General features: G+C 36.9%; 2 protein-coding genes across 3 annotated transcripts in view; one reads left to right on the forward strand and one right to left on the reverse strand.

The window, feature by feature from the left end:
- LOC134543067 (heterogeneous nuclear ribonucleoprotein Q) overlaps positions 1–21,919 on the reverse strand; it is a 778,099-nt gene that overhangs the window by 359,490 nt on the left and 396,690 nt on the right. The gene's annotated exons all lie outside the window — the stretch shown is intronic.
- The window catches only part of LOC134543285 (cubilin), a 295,632-nt gene that overhangs the window by 246,900 nt on the left and 26,813 nt on the right, over positions 1–21,919 (forward strand). Inside the window, exon 4 of the mRNA XM_063388195.1 lies at positions 10,018–10,195. Coding sequence (XP_063244265.1) covers positions 10,018–10,195 — 178 coding nt within the window. The remainder of the gene's footprint in view (positions 1–10,017; positions 10,196–21,919) is intronic.

Consider the following 21,919-nt stretch of genomic DNA (forward strand, 5'->3'; position numbering starts at 1 on the left):
AACAAGTTGACTTCGCAGAGTTCTAGATCGTAGGACTGTCGTGGCCGGAGTCACAAACCACTTCTCCGCTGTTGGGTTGATGCCACGTTCTTGTTAATGATGATGCGTTTCTGCATTTCTCGTTGCAGACATTTTTAAGGGCGTATGTCCCGTTCCAGGTCGTTATTTTATTTTTACTTTTAACACGGTCAAACTTTTAGACTTTTTGCGTGGCCGAACTTCAAGGACAACCAAATGGAACAATTAACTGAAATTTTTTTGTTTTAAAGGCAATGCTGGTGGCTACTGTGTGGAATGGTTTAAAATTTCTTTAGAAAAAAAATTAAATTTTATTTAGCCTGTAAAATAATAAAAAATGCTGATTATTTTAAAAGGCCAGGTAAAATTGTAAACTTTTTTTCTAATAGAAATTCGGCCATATCACACAGCAGCCAGTAAAATTGACTTCAAAACTAAAAATGTTCCAGTTAGATATTCCAGTTCATTATCCTTATCCCTACTGCACAAAAACGTTAAAAACGCAACTTTACCAGCTTATTATGCAAAAATTATCCGATGTATATGATTCTTTATTTTGTGAAAGTTTAGCCATTATAAAGTCGGCAAGTTTAACCGTGTGGATCTTAAATACAAAATAATGACCTGGAATGCAACATACACCCTTAAGGGTGATTAACAACCGAAGCCTGGTGTTCTGGCGCAGTACTGATGCAGGGGCCGACACAAAATACAGCCGAAACAGTTCAGCCATAGCTCAGAAATACAATGAGACACGGCATGCGAATGCTTTAGTCCAAGCCAAACATTTTTATAATATTGTCAAATACAACCTAAGGTTAATCAGAGAGGCCATAGCAATCAGAAAACACCCCAATAACATCAACAGAGAAGATGGCTAGAGATTAAGTTATATCTGGAATTCTTTGTTTTACAAAATTCATGAACAGTTCTTGTGGCACCCACAAAACAAGATCCTTCCTGATTGGCCAGACCATCCACCAATCAGGGCCGACATCATAGACCAATCACAGCTCAGCTGCAATTGGCACCTAATTCAATACCGCGCCAGAACACAAGGTCTCACTAGCTACCCATGCAAGTGTCTTAAGGGTTTCGTTGGAACGGCTAGCACAGCTTTACACTGCACGCCAAACCCGAGATGAATCAGGCCACTTGAAATTTCAGCACCTTTACAAGCCTCGTAACACCAGACATCACGCCAGGTAGCCGATCTAACTGGTGGGGAGCCTCCCTCCCCCGACGACGACACGAAAACTTAACTTTCGCTAGCATTGCACAACAATCCAGCCCACACACAGGCCCGCGCGCCAAACTATCCCATAGAACATGCGCTCCGCCCGATGATCCAAGTGATTCTACAAAAGTGTGAAGCGCACCTTAATTTACACAATGCACTAAGCGTTTTCTGACCTCGCACACACTAAATGCCCCCGGATGGCAACGCGGTGACGGATCGGCGGACACCAGGTCTTGAAGATGGCTGCAACAAGGCACACCGAAACGTCGGGCAAATCATCATCCACAAGGACGTGGCCTCGACCCATCGGCAGCCAAAGAGTATAGTTTGTAACTTCGAGAATCTGCGCCGCATCGGTGTAGATCACTGAAGAATCAGCGGGGTTTCTGTCACAAAAATAATTATCGGTCGGATCTCAGTTTTTTTTTGTTTTGCGCGACGGATCACTTGTGACTGTTGGGCAGCCACCACACCAGTCTGTCGGGGGCACGAGCAGGCGTCGTCCGGCGAGCGTGTGTTGTCTACAGCAAGCGGCGAGCGCGCGCCACAGGTGAAGAAGCCCTCGGTGGGTGACGAGTTGTCTGTGTTCTCGTGTGTTCGACCCAGTGCTCCCTCAAGGATCCGACGACCAGCCGACCAAGCTGCTAAACTGCTCTAGTTTCTCGGCGCACGGACTCTACCCACCCTATCCGACCAAAGCTCCAAGTACGTGCCACCTTTTTGCCTTCCGTGGTTCTTGTCGTGTTCTTTTCTTTTCCAGATAACCGTCCTTCAGCCTCCGTCTCAACCCACTTACCTCTCTCTTGTATGCATCTTCAAGTATTCTGCGACCCTTCGAACATCATACTGTTATCTTGTTTTGTTTTTTTCTTGCCGGTCTTTCCGCGTGCTAAAAAAAAATAGTGTTAAAAATATACGTAGTTCATATTTCCAACTTTATGTCGTGTTAAGTAATTTGAAAACTTGTCGAATTTTCAACCACGATAAATAAACCAAGATATTTAAATATATTTCACAGACATTTATTGTTATTCGACCATGTAATGTTCATTTCATGTTCATTTCAGAAGCGATCGCCATTTCAATGAATGCTTTTAGTAAAAAAAAACTTCCGTGAGATACACAAAAATTCAACATATTTGCCAATAACACGATGCTTGCTCATATATGTGCTGTGCATGATTTTATTTATGAAAAAAAAATTGCCTCTGTTTTGCACGAATGGTTTTTCCCCACGCAGTAATAATAGCTTGATAAATGTAAAAAGCTAATTACCAATAATTTAACACTTTTTTTCAGTAAAGTAAAGTGCTAAAGAAGTCTCGAGAGTGCTAAAGAAGACAGTAAATTGTAATTACTTAATTCAATGCACACATTATAACACGTGTACTCCTAACTCCTCTGAGTCTCTTTTCCTACGCATCTCTCCTATGGGTAACTGTACTTAGCTTTGACTGTTCCCGTACGATTTAACCCTGTATCGCTGCTAGAACCGCCATATTCCAGATTGCAATAGAAGTAATCTCTCTTTCCATCTTCAAGGCAAGATCAAAAAATATGTTTTCGCCTTTTGAAGTCAGAGAGATTTATTCTCTATTGTCGTCTATTGTAATTATTTGCGTTTCTTAAGCATTGCTGTCGTTGTACTATGCATGAATCCCTGTACCTGCATACTCTAAATTATCTGGTACATTAAGTTTTGGTGTTCAAATAGGCATAATTTTGTTATTGCATCACTAAACTTTTTGGTGTAAAAACGTTAGCTAAGTGGTAGATTTATGTTGTGTGTGTAGCCTAGTTCTTATTTAATAAGTTACTTATGTAATACCACGTAAGGAATTTCAGCCAGAGTTTTATAAGTGAGTAGCAACCAGTCTAAGTCACGCGATTTAAAATAGGCTATTCTGAAATAAGCATTACTTATAGTTATTATGTTAGTTTTTCACCAAATAAAATAATTTCGTCGAGTTTTTGTATCAGTAAAACATAATTTTTTAATGTCTTATGCGTAGTTGATCTAAGTTATGTATGATATCTCGGAAGCCAAGCAAATTTGCTAAAGGAATAATTCTTATGCTAATAGCTCAAGTTACTGAAGAAGCTCTGTACATTGTTGGATCAAATTAGTAATCATCGTAGCTTATCAGATATTTACAGTATGAATGGATGCAATAACTCGTATTTACCATATATTCTTATTCTATAACTTCCAACTTTTAAACTGGCTGATAATATGGAGCTTAAGATTTATTCTCAGATTATAAAAATAACCACAATAAACCATATATTTTTTTTTTTTTCAAAAGTGAGCGATACAGAATCTTGTCTTTACAAATAAATGCATTTTCAGGTGTATGTACTAACAGAGATAAAATATATGCATCATACGTAATAGAAACATTTTTCGGAATGCTTACTCTAAAAAGAGCTTAAATAAAAATTCAAACTATATACATTATTATCACAGGATAGTGTATTAGCAGTATGAAATAAAAAAAGGTCACTGTGATGTTAACATAACCTATTCAGATTTGACCACGACATACGCAAATGGCGTGTTCGTGTGAGTTGCTGTTAATTAAAAATGTAATAACATTTGTTACCGCCGTACCAAACATTTTTGTTACGTGACGTTACAAATTGCGCGAATTTATTATACACACAAATTAAAATTCCCGCATAATGAACTACACATGCTCTTATAAGAATTTAAGTACTCGTAATTACACCGTTTTAAAAACGGACAGTGCTAACTAACATAGAGCGACCCACAGTTGCTACGATGTTTTTATAAACAGCTGCTTCGTGTTACTAGGGCTTTGCCTTTATACACAGATCCACTCTCAGGTTGATCCAACAAGTGAACTGGAATTCCTCAGATTACAAATGTATGTCAGAAGCAAGAAGGCTGTCAGTCCTCCGAAGCTAAAGGAATATTGGAAGCGATAAGGAAGCTCTTCCGGTAATTCTTCCGTTGCTGGAACGCAGAAAAGAAATACTTGGGCCAGCATGGCACACAGAAAATAACTTCCTTAATATGAACACTATTAAATACGTTCGAATATTGTTTGTAAACCGTAAAAATATTATCTAAAACTTTATTCTGAAATAATTTTTTATACGACTAAACCTAACTGTAAGAGGTGAAAAAAAAACAAGGGTTGAAATGAAAAATATTAATAAAACTTCCCTACTCGGTACACTATCGACTCCATTTTTATTTTGGTTTAACTGTCTAAATATTGACTAAAACTAATATAAAAATGAATTTTTGTTAACCCAAACCTTACTGAAAGGGGTGGAAATAACAAGGTTTGAAAGTAAAAAAATAATCATTGCTTTTTTAAAATAGATATACTATCATATCCGTTATAATTTATTGAATGAATCCTAAACTTCATCATCTAAATCTTTGGTTGAAAGAATTTTTTATCAAACGAATTATTACCGTAAAAAACATGGATTATAATTAAATGAAATCAAAACTTTATAGTATCAAATACGTTTGAATTTATTTCAAACGGTCGTAATATTATCTTAAAACTTGGCGCAAAGAAAAAAATTTTATACAACCACGTTATTAGTACAAGTAGTGGCAGCGTGTGCGGGTTATGAGCCTATGGACGTGTGAATGAATGTATTTGACGCCTGGTCAACGTCGAGCTCATGAGAGGTGAAACGATAAGGTCTCCACACACGATCAGTCCTACCGGTCAGTTATAACTTATCAGTTGGAACTGAACAGTTGGATTTGTCGTGTGTGAGCAAGGGCATTGGACTGATCAGTCGGAACTGATGCATAGGCGTACCCATGAATTTTTTTCGGGGGGTGTCGGTCCAGCTTTTTAAAAGAAAAACTCCATAAACTGTAAAAATTATTTTTGCTGTAATATATAAAAGAACATAGACTTCTCATCGGTAACTTTTCTTTTGCATATTTTATTCTACAATGTGACCTATAAAAACAACAAATAGCATTACTTATAAATTAAAAATTAAAAATACCGAACCTAAAATTTAAAAATTCCGCTACCAGGAACTTGGGGAAAATGTGTGGTATTTTAGTTACGTTACCTAGTTTCAAAGCGGTTCTTGGCTGACACTATCTGAATTAAAAAAAACACAACAAAAACATTAAACTGGAATAAATCTTAACTTAGTAGAAAAATCTCTTCAACCTTTGATTTTATTACAGTGAATGAATTAATTTCTTAAGTAAATAAATAAAACAAATTTTGGCCATCACTAATAAACTGCATTTTGGAATTACTTTGGTTTCACTACAAAATGTATGTTAGTGTTTATATTTAAAAATATATATTTGATACGTCTGATACAAAATATTATTAGTTGACAGCAAGGTCGTTAGATGAGCTAACACACAACTACACAGCCCAGGGATATCGAGGGAGGAATCCGCCATGGCATGTTGTGATGACTATCCCTGCATTTGCCTGGAGTCAGTGGTGCACGCAAGATGGAGATATAGTGATACACATCTCGAAGTTGGGAAGAAAATTGCAAAATATCAGGGTATTCGGAACTGTAGCCGATTTTCAGAACCGGGAATTTCGGTACCAGTCTTCAACGGAAGCGAGAATACCCGGTACTTTCGGTACTCGGTAGTTTTATTCTTTATTAAAGGTGCAGCAGTTAGTCACTGTGGTTTTGAACTGTTAAACAAGTTTTAGTGATCAAGAATAAAAAAAGGATAAACATTTTTGGTACAATTTGTATTGCAAAAAAGTATCTACTAACGTGAACATATCACTTTATTTTTAGTCTTACTCTCAATTTTTAACTTCGGGGAAAAACATTTAAACGATAATAATTTTAACTCATGGAAAATCACAGAATTATTAACTTAAATTTTTTTATTTTATTTTCATAACAAACCTAAAAGAAAAGAATTATGGTTATTTAAAGAATATTGGCGCAACAACCACATGCACTAGCACACGCGGCAATCCGAACACCGACTGATGAATGAGGAGCAGTAGACACACTCCTCTCACCCCCCCCCCCCCCCCCCTTCTCGACAACTATCGTCTTGTAAGAGGAGAGTATCAAATGAAAGTAACCTTAGCACGCAATAAAAACGAAATCTCATGCTGTCGATTTGGAGTCCCTAAAGTACCGAAATAACCGGGGAATCGATTTTAAATGTCCGGTTCTTTTTTTACTGCATCAAAAGTACCGGGATTTCCCTGTTCTGAACCCTAATTCTGGGTGATGCAAGGTGAGCTTTTACAACACCTGCAGTTCCAAATGCTTGAGAGGGCACTTCGCGTACGGCTACTACTATTGACCCCTTATTTCAGCGTGACAGTGGCAACAGTAATGAAAGTTTGTTTGAACACACGTGTTCAAATTTTAAACATTTTTGACGTGACGTCTATTAAATCTATGAACTCCGGCTGCACGCACGGAAAAGTGTCCCGTTACGCACATTGTTCCGTTACGCTGTGTACCGTTACGCACATTGTTCCGTTACACTGTGTCCCGTTACGCTCATTGTACGCTTGCGCCGCATCTATCTCTCTTCCACTCGACTGTTTATAAGGTGAAGTGAAAAGTTAATGTGGTTTTCATTGCTTATTACAACAACAATTTCGGAAATGAAAGTTAATTATTCTTGCATTTTAAAATTCTGATTACTAGTATAATTTCAAGTATTTATTCTTTTATTATTAAAATAAAAATGATTCAATTTTATTCATAAAAGTATGCAGTCATTTCATCAATGTTTTGTTATGATGTTGTCACGTTAAACTATCGTCCGTAAACCGACTTTACAGACAAACAATTTTTATTTCTCTATTTTATTAAACCACTCCCCTCCCTCACTTCCGGAAAAAAAAGATTCGTGTATCCGCGCCACGGCTTTCGAGGAAGAATGGAAAACCGCAATCGGCATGTGCGGACTGGGACTCGAGCCCTGATCCTCCGGGATGCGAAGTCCGGTGTGTTCCCACTCGAACCACAACTGATCCAGCTTCACAGCGCTGTCGGCGCGACGCCTGACGCCTGTGGGCGCGGGCTGATTACGAACAAACGCGAAGACCTGCGGAATTGTCCACACTCTACCGGCACACGTGCTAACCGACATGCGGTGTGCGCTCCGTTACGATCCGCGAGACTTGTTAAGTCATGGAGAGTAAATCAGCGACAGTCGAAGGGCTAGCAAACACTGAATAGTTAACGTGTGCTTGAAATAAATTGTGACAGTGAAATATGAAAAATTCGTTCCACTAATAAATTAAATATACATTTTTTTTATTTCGGACATTTAAACTACCAGTGATTTGTTTGATAGTTATTTAATTTAAATTTGGAGTAAAATAAATTTGTGTCTTCAATGTTGCAATGTTTGTGTATTGTCATAGCAGACAGTAAACCATTGATGATCACTACCACAGTAACACTACTAACCTCAAATATTGTTTACGTTAAACATAATTGTAAACAGGTTTGGCTCCTTAACATTCCCAGTTATTCGTGCCACTAAAATTTCACACTATTGGACAGTTATAAAAGTTAAATTACATCGATAACATCTTATTCGTTTCATACCACCAATTAATTGATACACACGTGGTATATTACATCGTGGCACCGGTGCGACGTATACCGTCCGAAATGCGTGTGTGTGTTCGTACTGAAAGTCTAGTTTCTGTACCGTCAGAACGTCATCAGTGGTCGGAGTTTAACGAAAAAATAAATAAAAAAAGTTGTGTTTGTGATCACGCAGCTTTCTTCATGCAGCGATTCTGCACGATCTTCGATGGTTACAGTGTCTTGCATCGCCAAGATGTGTGTGTTGTCCGCTGGAGAGGAGTTGTGACCATGACTCGGTGGAGTGCGCTGCTAGCCAGGGCCGGATTTAGGGGAGGGCAACCGGGGCGAAAGCCCCGGGGCCTCCACAAACGGAGGGCCCCCACAAATGGAGGGCCCCCACAATAATTTCATATAATTCTTGTCTCCGATTATATTTATGTATGTTTTTTAAATACTAAGAGAATCTACTTGATTTCACAATAAATTATTTATTGGAAAACTCGACTGAAAAAAATTATTAATTTTATTTGGGAAATAATTTGGGGCCAGGTGGCCTCCGCTCCTCTGTTGCCCCGAGGCCTCCAGACCTCTAAATCCGGCCCCGTTGTTAGCTCGTGATCCCTGCAGGGTATTCACTCGAGCCACTCTGCCTCGATGTGCCTTTAGAAAATTGTCTTTTTTTTTCTTTCTTTCTCCATCTCTCTCTCTATATATATGCCGTCTTACCCCTTACGATATACTCACGAGTAGAGGTTTGAACTGCGGGAAGCCTTCTTTTCACAGACGAGAGAGCCAAACGTCCGATCGTGCATCTTACGGTTTTTTTTGTTGTTCATTGTAAAAGGTTAGGTTAGCTACATAATAAAAATACTTTAAAAAATTGTAGACGGTTGATTTGGTTAGGATAGCTACTACATTAAAGATACTGTGAAATCATTTAAACGGTTTTCTGGCCCTGGATAGCTAGCTACATATTAAAAAAAAGTTATTTGCTAAGCAACCATAATATGATTTTTTACAGTATTTTTTAATGTGGCTATACTCACCTAATATGACCAACCATCCGAAATGTTTTAAAAGTATTTATAATGTAGCTAACCTATCCTAATCGACCGCATAAGCAACCATGAAATGATTTTTTTCAGTATTTTTTAATGTAGCTATACTCACCTAATATAACCAACCATCCCGAAATGTTTTAAAAGTATTTATAATGTAGCTAACCTATCCTAATCGACTGCACAAGCAACCATAAAATGATTTTTTTACAGTATTTTTTTAATGTAGCTATACTCACCTAATATACCAACCATCCACAAGGTTTTAAAAGTATTTATAATGTAGCTAACCTATCCTAATCGACCGCATAAGCAACCATAAAATGATTTTTACAGTATTTTTTAATGTAGCTATACTCACCTAACATGACCAACCATCCGAAATGTTTTAAAAGTATTTATAATGTAGCTAGCTAACCTATCCTAATCGACCGCACAAGCAACCATCAAATGATTTTTTACAGTATTTTTTTAATGTAGCTATACTCACCTAATATAACCAACCATCCGAAATGTTTTAAAAGTATTTATAATGTAGGTATAACCTATCCTAATCGACCGCAAAATTTGATGCCACGCCGGTTTATACAATGAGATAGAACCGGGGAAGGGGGGGGGGGGGGGAGGGAATCGGGCGTGAACTTCGGGGAACTTCGCGGATGTGGGTCTCTCGTCTGTAGGAAATGAAGGCTTCCCTAGAACTGCCAAATAAGTCTCACTGATTTGTTTCTCTCGCCGGCACTCGCTGGCAGGGGCGTGCCTAGGAGGGGGGGAGGGGGGGGGACGAGCGGGACCGGACCCCCCCCCCCCCCGATTCCAGGGCTAAAAAAATATTTTAATATTAAATTCATAAAATGAAAAAAAAAATATATTTAGACTTCATAAAACTTACTTTTATGAAGTTACGGCCAGTATGTTTTAGATAGCCTAAATCAGCAATATTGAACACGTATTTTTCAAAAATTTTCCCGGGGGGTCCCCCGCCTGGCTGGGGGGTATTCCATACCCCCCAGGCCCCCCGGAAAGGCCCTAGTCTTCTACCTGACCCCCCCCCCCAGAGCAATATCCTGGGCACGCGCCACTGCCCGCTGGAGCCGCGAAGGGCGCTGACGGGGGCCCGCGCCGCCCCGTGCCTGCTTGCAGAGTGCGACCTGGAGATCGTGAGCCGGCCGGGCGGACCCCAGAACGGCACCTTCTCGGCGCCGCAGTTCGCCAACCCCGCGGGCCACTCGCGCCAGTGCGTGTACACGTTCGTGGGGGAGCGCCGCCAGCGCGTCGAGGTGGTCTTCACCGCCTTCAACCTGCGCGGGACGCCGCCGGAGTGAGTTGCGAGGGCGGGCGAGTCCGGCGTCGGCGTTGGAAAGGGTGTGAACCAGCGCTCCCTTTCTCTCCGACCAGAGCAACACACACTTCAGGCTCTCTGGTTTTCATCCTCGCAGATTCTTTCAGATCAGAACATTCGTAGCTTTGATTCAAAAATTTTCCACATTCGATTTCCCACTGTTTTGCAAGTCCCCATCGCAGTGTTTTTTTCTGCTTCTCGCATATTGAGACATGATTGAAAGTATTTTCATAAACCATTAACTGGTGTTGCTAATAGCACTAGGAACGTAGCTAGAATTTTGTGAAAGAGGATGTCCAGCATAACAATCATATCGATTTTAATGAGTACGTTTTCCTTATAGTCTTAATGCAATTTCAAAAGGAAATCGATTATCACCCTGAAATCTCATAGAAGAGTAGACTCGTACTTGAGAAATTAAAACAAAAAAAAAACTTTTTATAGTTTGGTTTCCATTTAATTGATTTAATAATTATTCTTTGTTCTCAAGTCAATTGTTTGATGTTTTAGTTAAAACAAGTACATAAATACGTGTATGTTATTAAATACTCGAAACACACGTGTCAAAATTTGTATGGAAAAAAAAACCAGTAACACGTGTGCAGACCGATATTTAATATAGACCACATGGAAACGCAATTCCTGCTGCTTCTGTGTATGAGGTGTGTCGAGCTATAATGGGGAGTAAATGCATTATTTTTAGCTCACTCAGGTTTACAATGTCCTTCCGAAATAATCTCCATGAAACATTCCTGTCTTGGCTAGTTTTTTCTTCTTCTTCTTCTTCTTCTTCTTCTTCTTCTTTTAATTCAGGAAAGGGAGGGTCCGGGTCACATATACCTCCCCCCAATAGCTACGTTCCTAGTGTTATTAGAAACACCAGTTAATGGTTTATGAAAATACTTTCAATCATGTCTCATTAATATACGAGAAGCAGAAAAACACTGCGATGGGGACTTACAAAACAGTGGAAATCGAATGTTTGAATTAAAGCTACGAATATTCTGATCTCAAAGAATCTGTGAGGATGAAAACCAGAGAGAACTCATTGAATGCCTGTGTGTTTACTTTGATTTATACACATGACTTTCAAATAGAACAACTACCTACATAAAGATCCTTTTTTTTATGCGTTCAATTTTTTAATATACCCTGTTGCCATTCTAAGTACATTATGGAATAAGTAAATAGTTTCAATCGAAATAAAATAAATTAAGACTGAAAACTTGTTGGTGTAGCTATTGCTGACCCTTATTAACATCTAAAAAAAATGTATCTCCAACAATTATTGCATACAAGTTAACGTGCACTAAGATTTTGAGGGTAAGTTTATTCGGAAATCCTAGGGTAAAAGGGTGAGGGGTAGCCTCGTGAAACGTGTTGCTATTTTTCCTCTGCGGGTAGACGTTTCAAATCTCTCTGCCTTGTAAATGCCACGCTCATATGGCGAGTTTCGTGGGTTCGAACACAAGACCACGGCATGGCTAATATTAGTGAGCACTGAGTCAATTACCAAGTGTTAGGAGCCCACTCTAGTCTTGGAGTTCCCGTCACCTAAAGCCTCTATGCATAAGTGAGCAACATTTAACCCTGTTAAACAATATAAAACCAAGGGACCCACATTTACTGGACGTTTAACGTCTAAAATGTAATCTGAAAATATACGTTTTAACCATTTACAATCCCCTAAAAATACAGTTTAAAAAAATACGTTAACAGAACTACTCATCCGCCATCAGCGTATCCTCAGATGCTTTTCGCAAACAGAAACCACTCGGATATATGTAACAGTTTTTAAATAGCGTTTATATTTTTTTCAAGTTCTGCGTAGTTCCCAGGTAGTGTAGTACTGTTAGGGCTCTCAAAATTACGTAAGCCATAATCGTCTGTCCATGTTGGTCAGATGCGTGGCTTCCATTCAGGGTGACAAACATACGGCGACAAAATAAGCTCGTCACTACCAGTTAGCAATTAAATAACTGTTTTACAGCAAGGCGAAATTCCTTATAAAGTATGTAGCGTTAAAAACTAACTTACTCGTATTTCAAACTATTTTATATGAGAGTGAAAAATATAAGATACACAAATTTTAAAGTGCTGTTTGATTATACAGTGACTAGACTATAGCCACATTGCCGTTTCTCAATCATCAAACTTTTTTTTTCATAAGGATGTAATTAAACTCTTTCACTATATAAAATACTATACACCTTTTTTATTTCGATTCATAAACGCATGATTGGTAACAGGGTCACGATATGACGAATCTGAATATTCATATATGCAACTGTTATGACAAAACAAGAAAAATCAATTAAATTAACCGATAATGCCAGCCTGAAACTATTATTATCAGTGAAATTTTCCATTTAATTAATAAAATTCCTTCGTTTGAAAAGGAGAACGTGTATATTCAATTAATGTGGAACATTCACACTTTTTCATAAATATAAATCAAATTGCTGCAAGATCATCACAAGGAAGACCAGCGTAAGCGGGAGTTTAAAACCATTCACGTGCTTTCTTAAGTTGGTTTCCGATTCTTACAAACTTGGAATAATCAGCAGCAGAAATGTCAACTTGACACTAACATACTTAACAACATAATTAAAATTGGCAGATTTTTTAATCATCTCGTATAGCCCATGGTTTTAATGTGTAATGCAAATCTTGCATCTGTTTAATTTTGGTCTATCTTTAAGGGGACTAAGATAAAAATTATTTCCTTTTATAGAGCCTAATTATGTTAACTATGTAATGCTTAACCCATGAGTTCCCGAAATATTTCCCAAATGCAGTTATTTGCAAGAATACCTTTAGCTTCAGAAAGCATTACTTGCACTTTCCTAAAACATTATCATGCACTTACTGCAACATGCACTATATGATCTGAAGATGCTCACGGGGAAAAGTATTTTATACCCCGCATTTTAATGGACTGATGTTCGCTTTTCAATATGCATGCACACTCCTGCCTGCTTGAGCTTCTAGAATTTTCTCAGCTTGTATAAAGCTACAATGAATCTCAAAAAATAAATTACTTCGTTTCTGGAAACAATTGCTTAGAAATTTACATAAAGCAATCGATACAAGTTATTTATGAAAAATACGTGAGCATTGCCGTAACTTTAACTAACTTTGAAATACAGGTATACGTAGGTATGTGAATCAGTTCATTCTTTTTAGCTAAGGTTTATTTTATTTACTTTTTAATAATACATTTAAAGCTAAACTCAGTGAGGAACTAAATAACTATATATTTCCCTGAATATTTGCTTATAAATATTTCATTTGTTATTGTATTTCTCGAGTATGATAGTTTTATTTTATGTTCATCAATAGTTTTCAGAAATTTCAACCAGTGCTAAATAAACCATTACATGATTAAATTGTAATCACCGACGAACCCACCTTCATAAAAATTACATATTTTAAGCTCCCTTCAGGTAATTAGCAGTGTATTTAACATATGTTTTCAGCAGAAATAGTTTACACTTTTATTTTCACTTTAGTATTTATGATTCGGTTTTCTATGTTTTTGTTCCATGTGCTTTTTTAAAGTAGCTGGAACTTTTCAATCATAGTATGGAAAATTTATTAATTTATTCAAAATATTTTACATTATTTATTCACTTTCAAAGTAAATAATATAATAATACATTAGGACAGTTAAACATACAAAAAAATGATATCAATTTCAAAGGTGAAGCTAATTTTTGCATGTTCATTTCAATTGTACGTACCTAAACTCTAAGCATTCTCAATCCTTTGTACCGAAATAATAAATGTTATTTTTCATGCAAGGCACACTACTTTAATTAGAATCAACTGTACATGTAGATTTATATCTAAGAATAATTGCAGTTTTGTATTTAAGACTTGTAACTTCTGCATAATGGAATGTTTTAGAAAGAATACAAGCGCATATGAAATTTATTTTATATATTATAAGACACTGATTACAGATCATCACTCTGATTTTAAATAAGGATTCTTTTTTACTCTATTCTAAAGTGGCTTGTGTGATGGAATTAAAATTCAAGCACAGTTTGTATGTGAATCCTGGAAGCTATCGAAAGTCACTGGGTCGAAAACTTAAAAGTTACAATTCTCTCTCTCGCGCATTTTTCTTAAGGCAAGCTTAGCACCTCTATCCCCCCTTTTGTGTTCTTTCCCCATGTGGCTTGCTCTTTAATTACAAAAGCCTGGCTAGAGGAAGGGGCGCAGAGGCATTTGGGGGAAGGGGGGGGGGGGAGCAGTGTTGATTGTATGGGGGTTGGATCCACTGCAGACGTAGTCGAGGCGTAATTGCCGGCTAATGGCCGGGCAAACAATATTTTACATTCTGCAGCGTCAGAACTCCAGCGTTAGCTAGTTAGCCTGTTCATTGTGAGAGAGCAGGCAGCTGTGTTTAAACCTTCTGCTTTGCTTAGCTTAATGGACTCGCTCATTTACTAATGATTCTTTTGTGCCGCAAGATTTTTATGCGCGGAAAAGTTTAGAACTTGAGTCAAAGGCATCTTAGGAACAGGTTAGGGCGGTTAAGCGAAAGCGTGTAGTAAATGCAGTTCATTACTTTTAGTGAAAGTGGCGACATTCTATTTCTGCTAACTCGTAATGCATAAATGAGCAACTTTTAACAAATTATTTCTCTTATTCTTTTGTTAAACCAAAAAGCTTCCCAGTAGTGTTATAAATGCTTCGCATTATCAGCATATGGATCAAACGAGAACATATAGATTTAAATATACAAAGTACTTTGCGAGGTAATTACCTCACATAAAATTACTTTGTAATTAAAATAAAAAAGGTGCATGGCATTTGGTCTACCTCGAATTCTAAGTCTTAATTGGTTTCTTTACAAAATATCGTACATGTTTACACATTGATAGCTGTAGCACAATGAGCGTCTTTACGCATGTATGAAATTATCTCTAAGGCAATTTGTTGTTCCTTGAATCATTAAAAGATAATAAATGTGCTAAGGTAGACGGTTCAAAAAGTTTGGGAAACCATTTACTTGTACAACCACATGTGTAAGCATCGAATTTTTTTAAAGAATAACTCACAATGTAACAGCCTGCAGGCAAAATTCGCAATTATTTTCATACTTACTCGTACTTTTAACTTTCAGACGACATGCTGAGAATAGTGATATACAAAATGATAGCGTTATAATAATGCGAATAAAATGGTCCATTTAATTTCTTGATTTTTGTAGAGCTATACGCACCCATTCTTTGTAAAGAGTTCAGGGTTATAAAAAAACCAGAGATATAGTTAGTATGGCCTTTACAAAAACAAATTTTCTCAAATAAGGTTTTTTCCATGCTAATAATATAGTGCATTAACATGTTAACGATAGCTTTGAAATTCATAGTATTAATATTAGCTTCCCTGTGAAATTAACCCTATCCGATTCCAGTGTCAGTTAATGAGTCTAGTTATGCAAATTCAAAGGGCAAAAAAAGAGCGAATTAATACGCCAATGGACAAGGAAATTCTTGAATCACAAACAGTACTATTTTTAAATTATAAGTTTGTTTTATCCTTCATAGCTTTAATTAAGGTCGCGTAAATAGTGTATAATTTTTCTACTTTGTACATTTTATGTAAGTCATTAGAATTTTCTGTATGTAAGCATGAATTTAGGACTAGCGTATAGATCATATTTCGTAGCACTGATTAATGATAATTTTGGATAATATTTTGTTCACTTCATATTTACTGTCAGTGTTAAAATATGGTAAGTAATACATAGACATTATATATAATATATTGTGCATCGATAAATGCAAAATATGTATTCTACTGTAGTAGTAACAGTTTTAGGCTTAAGTGCATGGTTTTTTCTTAATATATATTCACTGTTAGTCGCAAATAACACATATTTGTGTGAGGCGGGATTATAAGCGGAACTGAGAAATTTTTTAAATAATATTTTTCAAAAGCAGAAAATTATTTTCACTGTAGAAAAATCTTGGTGGCAAGGCCATTTAAAATTAGATAGTTATTTCGTTTTCGAATGGTACCACGTATGTTTATTTTTAGTTCGTTCTGAAAAACCTGTAGTTATTACTTGTGCGTTACTCATCACTGTCTTGTTTGATGAAATTTTTTTAACAATTTTTTCCAGTATTCAATATGTAGCTAGTGACATTGTCTATCTAATTTTATTCTTTGTGACGTGTTATGGATATACTGTATGTTTGTAGCTGTTCTCATTTGCATGTTTGGTACGATTTCTTTTATGAGAAAATATTTTTTCAGTGTTTTGGTTGTGGTTTCTTTGTTTGTTTTACACTCTGCTTTTCCATTGGGCAGTGGATCAGCCGCGGGGGTGTTGCCTGCGTGAGTACAGACTCATCACTCTTCTTTCCATTGCGTTACACTTTTCATTCCACGTTTCGTTTGTGACTGGCTTCCTTTCTGTTGTCTGCTCCCTCGTTGCTCACCGAGATTATACTTGTAATGCCAAGTTCTGCATGAACACATTGCTGTACGAATTATAATACTTTAGTGTAGAGCTGTTAAGTACTTTTTTTTTTAGACGTTAGACGGCATGCAAACATTATCGTGTAGTACAGTTCCCCTGAAAGCGATACAGCCCTACTTAACACGTTTCGTATGTGTAAGACATACATATGCCCACTAGTTATTACAGTCTTCTTTTTAAACTAGTTAATACAACTTTTTCACGAAACAACATGCTCCACAATGTATATAGTATTTACAAATTAAACATACATAACATATATTAACCGCAATAAAAAGCACTGCCTCAGCATTTAAGAGTCACATTTTTCTCTTGACTAAGTGAGAAATTTTTTTTCTAGGAAGAACGACCGTACCCTTGCATATTGTTTTATTCAAATAGTGACATACACATCGTATCTATACGGCATAGTAACGTCCACGAAAAATATACTATATACTTGAAAAATTATGAGGGAAAACGTGGTTTCTACTGAGGCCGGCTTTCACTGTCTGTCTTGAGGCATCAAAGAATATTTCTCTATTTGATTTACCTAGAAATATTTGGCTTGGAATTTACTTACTTGACTCTGAAACCAGCACTGAGCCATGCCAGATGTTTTCACCGGACAGAGCTGGCAATGTAGTCACGAAAAAAGCGTATAATGGCTTAGTAATAATAATAATTATTATCGTTATTTGAGTGCTTACCAACAGTCACGACATTTAATAGGTAGGCACTTAACAATTATGACAAAATAATACATAATTAACCCATAATCGTACACAGAGAGTCACAAAAAAGGCAACACAAACATAAAATAAGATAAAACAAACACATGCCAAAGACAAAAGAATCAATAAATAAAGGAAACAAAGATTAACATTATCAATTTTAAATTAATTTTAACAAAATGAATAACAGATAAAAAAGGTCCTTAAAACGACCTCAGAAAGATTAATACTATCAATTTTAAATTAATTCTAACTACTGAAATAATGATAGTAAAATATTTGCATGAAAAGTTATATAAACTGCATAAAAATTAGGAGCTCAAATATCTTTCGTTGAGATTATTGACTTTAAAATGCATCAAAACTTTTAAAACAATCATTACAATGCAAAACTTTAAAATTAACATTTCCAGTTTTAAATTAATTATAGATAATAAAGCAACAACAATAAAATATTTATGTAAAATAGTTTCTAAACTGCTTGAAATTTAAGAGCTCAAAATGTATTTAATTGAGATTCAAATCTTTTAAACAATCATTGCAATTATCTGTGCAACGTTTGGACAGCTAATTTTTTATGTGATATGTTCGAAAACAATTGTGATGTTCTATGTTTGAAAGTAGAATCTATAAGCCCAATTTTGTTTAGTACTTTGCTGCTGTGATAAACATTTGTGAAACAATTTATTACAAAAACAGTATCTGCCACTTTTATCTGAACTGCAATATATGCGTGTTCAGGATTTCTAGGGTTAGGACATACGTAAATTGCTCTAAATTAGTATTGCTAAATATTCGTTAAAATATATATATTTGATATTTATTTTGTATATTTTAAAGTATATTTGAATAATAATAAGTCAAACTTTCTCGCTACAGCTCAGTTTGCACGTGTTTCGTCATGAAAGTTCTACCCTATTTCTTCGCCTTACTTTGCCACCTCACACAACTAGATCTACTTACTCTAGGATGGCTCCTTACAACTGGTTACCATTACCACCAAAGGTAATTTTATCTAGTTAAAGTACATTTACATATCACCACAATCCTGATATCTATATCCTGAGCTTATCAGTTTAAAACACATATTTAAACTCAGATTTTAGTGGGATGGAATCTGACAACCGGGATGAAAATGTAGCTCATGAACAATTGACACATACCATTTAGGTAAAGGCTTACAATTTGCTTTTAAAAGTCTAAAAGTTATGTTTAAAAAATTATCAATCGCTTGTCGAACGCAGTTTTTACTTCAGGATAAAATTAATTTTGAAATATATAGAAAAATGCATTTTAAAAATTTTCGCTTTAGGATAAATCCTAGTGAAAACGCACTATTTTCTTCAGATAAAAACATAAGTGAAAATTTTAATTTGGTAATACTTTATCAATTTACCCATTTTAAAATCGCTTTTGGTGTAACTAACCCTTCAGGTGGTTTGATATGAGCCAGTTTGAACTATCAGTTGTTAGCACATCATTTGAAATTATTAAGATTATTAACACGTCAAGAGGGAATAAATACTAAACTTTCAAGCATTGTACGACGCTAAAGTCTGATTTTAATTAATTAACAGACTCCAGAGTGTAACCACCAGGTAAAATAAAAAACTTATTATGATTATTTTATATGGGTGACTGCAGAACATATAATAGCCAGTTACACTATATCACGAAAATAAACTTAAACCAGTCAAGACATGTCCTGTGACTTGTCGAGCCATGAAATGAAGTAACACACATGGTTACGGGGGCGCTTTGTCCAATGTAATGAAAATTCAACATGGCGAGGATAACATATTTTAAACTGTCCGCTGCACTGTCAAAAAATTTCACTGTAAATTTACGCGAAAAGTACCGATTGCATATTGCACAGAGATCTTAGTAAGTTTACGGATATCGAGTTGACTCAAATTGAACAAGAAATCGTAAGAATCTTCTTAATAACCAACTAACAGAGCTTTCAAAGGCGTGTTAATTCCACAGCAAACACTTTTTTCCTTCATCATACCTGTTTATCTTGTTTGCAATAGAACGCGGAGATAGGACGCCGAAATATGGCGTAGTTTCTAAGGATATCCAATAATTTGGAACTAACGCTGGTTTGTAAATTACGTTAATGAACGAAACAACACAACAATGCGAAACGCTACCAACGCACGGTGGTTTAATAAAACACGCAAGACGTAAGACGCCACCAACCCTACAGCTTGAAATTGTAAGAAATATAAAACAAATGTCTTCCCCACTGGGCTTCTCTTGATAGTTAATATTATCGTAAAAACAATAGGAAATGTTCAGTTATTTGATTTTAAGATTTTTTTTTTTACCGTGCGCAAGTTTAACAAGGGATGTATGTAATTAAAACATCGTTGCCTTCTATGCTCTTAGTATCTGCGTCTTAAGAATTGTTCGATGCTTGCGTTGTGGTTTTGCGTTATGCGTAGTTTATAAACGAGCATTTTAAAACGTCGTTATTGAAGTATTTGTATCCTGCGTTTCTCGAGTAGTTTATAAGCCCGGCCTAAATGGGTTATTCTCGATATCCACCGGTGCGGTTGCCGTCGCCCGAGTCACAACTGTTATCGTTGTTTTGATGATAATTAGAGCCACGGAAATTTCGCGGATTCATTTAGTCGCAATCTAGAATGCAAACCTCCACACTGTCGCACTGTGTTCATGATTGGACCGCAGTTGTTTGGACACGCCCCTCTACGACCGTGAGCCAACGATGTCCAGCTAGGAGAGAAGTAAGCGAATCAGGTAGTGCCAAATAACAAGGATAAAAATATTCTTGCCAAGAAATCAACCAATGGGAAACTAAACATGGGTCGAGCACACCTATAACTTTGAATTCTATCCTGAGGCCAGAGGAATCCGCGAAATTTCCGGGACTCTAATGATAATACCACTCATTAACGACGAGTCCTCCACGACCTGGCACCAGTGTCAGTCAGCTATGGTGACCGAGTCACGCACGACAAATTAGAGAGAGAGAAGAGAAATTGAGAGAGGGGAGAGAGGAGAGAGTTTTCTGTACCAAATAAGGATGCGAAATTTGTAGGGGCATGCAATTTTCGCGAGAGAAAAAAAAAATGAACGCCTATTAGACTGCAACAAGGTATGCCTGCACCAGCGGTTTCTTCCTTGTGATTGGCGGCCGTCTGCGAGAGAAGTCGTTGCCTTGTTTGACCGAGCCACTCACTCAGGACGCATTTGCTTCCGCACTGAATTATTGTGATTGGCGTGCCTGCAGTAGACATGTACTTGAAAGAAACTCAACCAATCACTCTACACAGACTATGCTACAGTATTTTAACTTTCAGCTAATCTCGAATTTTTTTTTTTTTCGCGATATGTGCATGCCCCTAAAAATTAGTTAATGTGTGTACACAGGTCAGTGAAATTCAACCTATAACGCCTTCACGTTCTTCCAACATGAATAACATTTTGTCTCTGGTAACTTTCACAGCTATATGCGGGACAATCAACATGGACACGCTCCCCAATGCTCCTAATGAATTCAAGTTATTCTGTATAAAATTAAATTTTATGTTGGAAAAAACTAGGGGAAAACAATTTCCCTCCTCCTCAATGATTTTCACGAGCTTCTGGTAGGTGGTAGGTCTAAAATGCCAAAACGAAGAAATAATTTGGGCCATTAAGGAACACACCCGCCCAAACTATCAAGGCAGCATTTCATTATTTTTTTAGTATCACAATCTTGTAGTATCAATTTGTCAAGTTTTTTTTCTCGTGTCCATTTGTTAAAGGTTTCTCTTCTTAACAAGTGTCATACCAAAGTCATTTGGCGTTCAGAGGTCTCCAGCAATCTGAAATCAATCGGCGACATACGGAATAATAGGAAGATAAAAACCAATTAAAAGTATCCTGCTATTATTGAACTTACAAAGCATTTCGCTATCAACATCAGTTACGATCAAAAACTTTCCCAATTGACCCCTACTTGCCTCCCTGCCTACTTTGGCTGGCCAATATTAACCTGCCACTTTAAACACAACCTACCCACACCTTGGCCGTTCGGGTCATAAAGGAACTGTTTTTCTCATTAAAATGTGTCTAATAGGGCTGTGTAAGTATATTGGATTTTCACGTTTTAGAGACGCGCCCTGGATATTTTGATCGAATCGTGGCAACACCTAACCTACTTGTGTAATTTAATTCATTCTCTCTTAAATAAATCCAAGGGCTAAGTGTTTCTCCACCTGAAGGGTAACTGTTATTGTTACTGCGGTCACTGTTGTGCTTTAGGCAACCTCGCAGCCCTTGATGCTGTGGCTTGCAGTTGGGGGCCCATATTCTCAGTTAAAGTGTTCTTGGTCATCCCCCCCTGCCCCTTTGCCCTTTCGCTGTGTGTGCCGGCCCACCAAACTAGTCGAACTCTGTTCAACCTAAGAGCTCTCACGCCACACGTTCACTGGCCAAGTCCCTGCAGAACCAGAGGTGGTTTCAGATGATGGCAGATAGAATGAA

Source organism: Bacillus rossius (assembly GCF_032445375.1).
Source record: "Bacillus rossius redtenbacheri isolate Brsri chromosome 9 unlocalized genomic scaffold, Brsri_v3 Brsri_v3_scf9_2, whole genome shotgun sequence".
Taxonomy (NCBI): Eukaryota; Metazoa; Arthropoda; class Insecta; order Phasmatodea; family Bacillidae; genus Bacillus; species Bacillus rossius.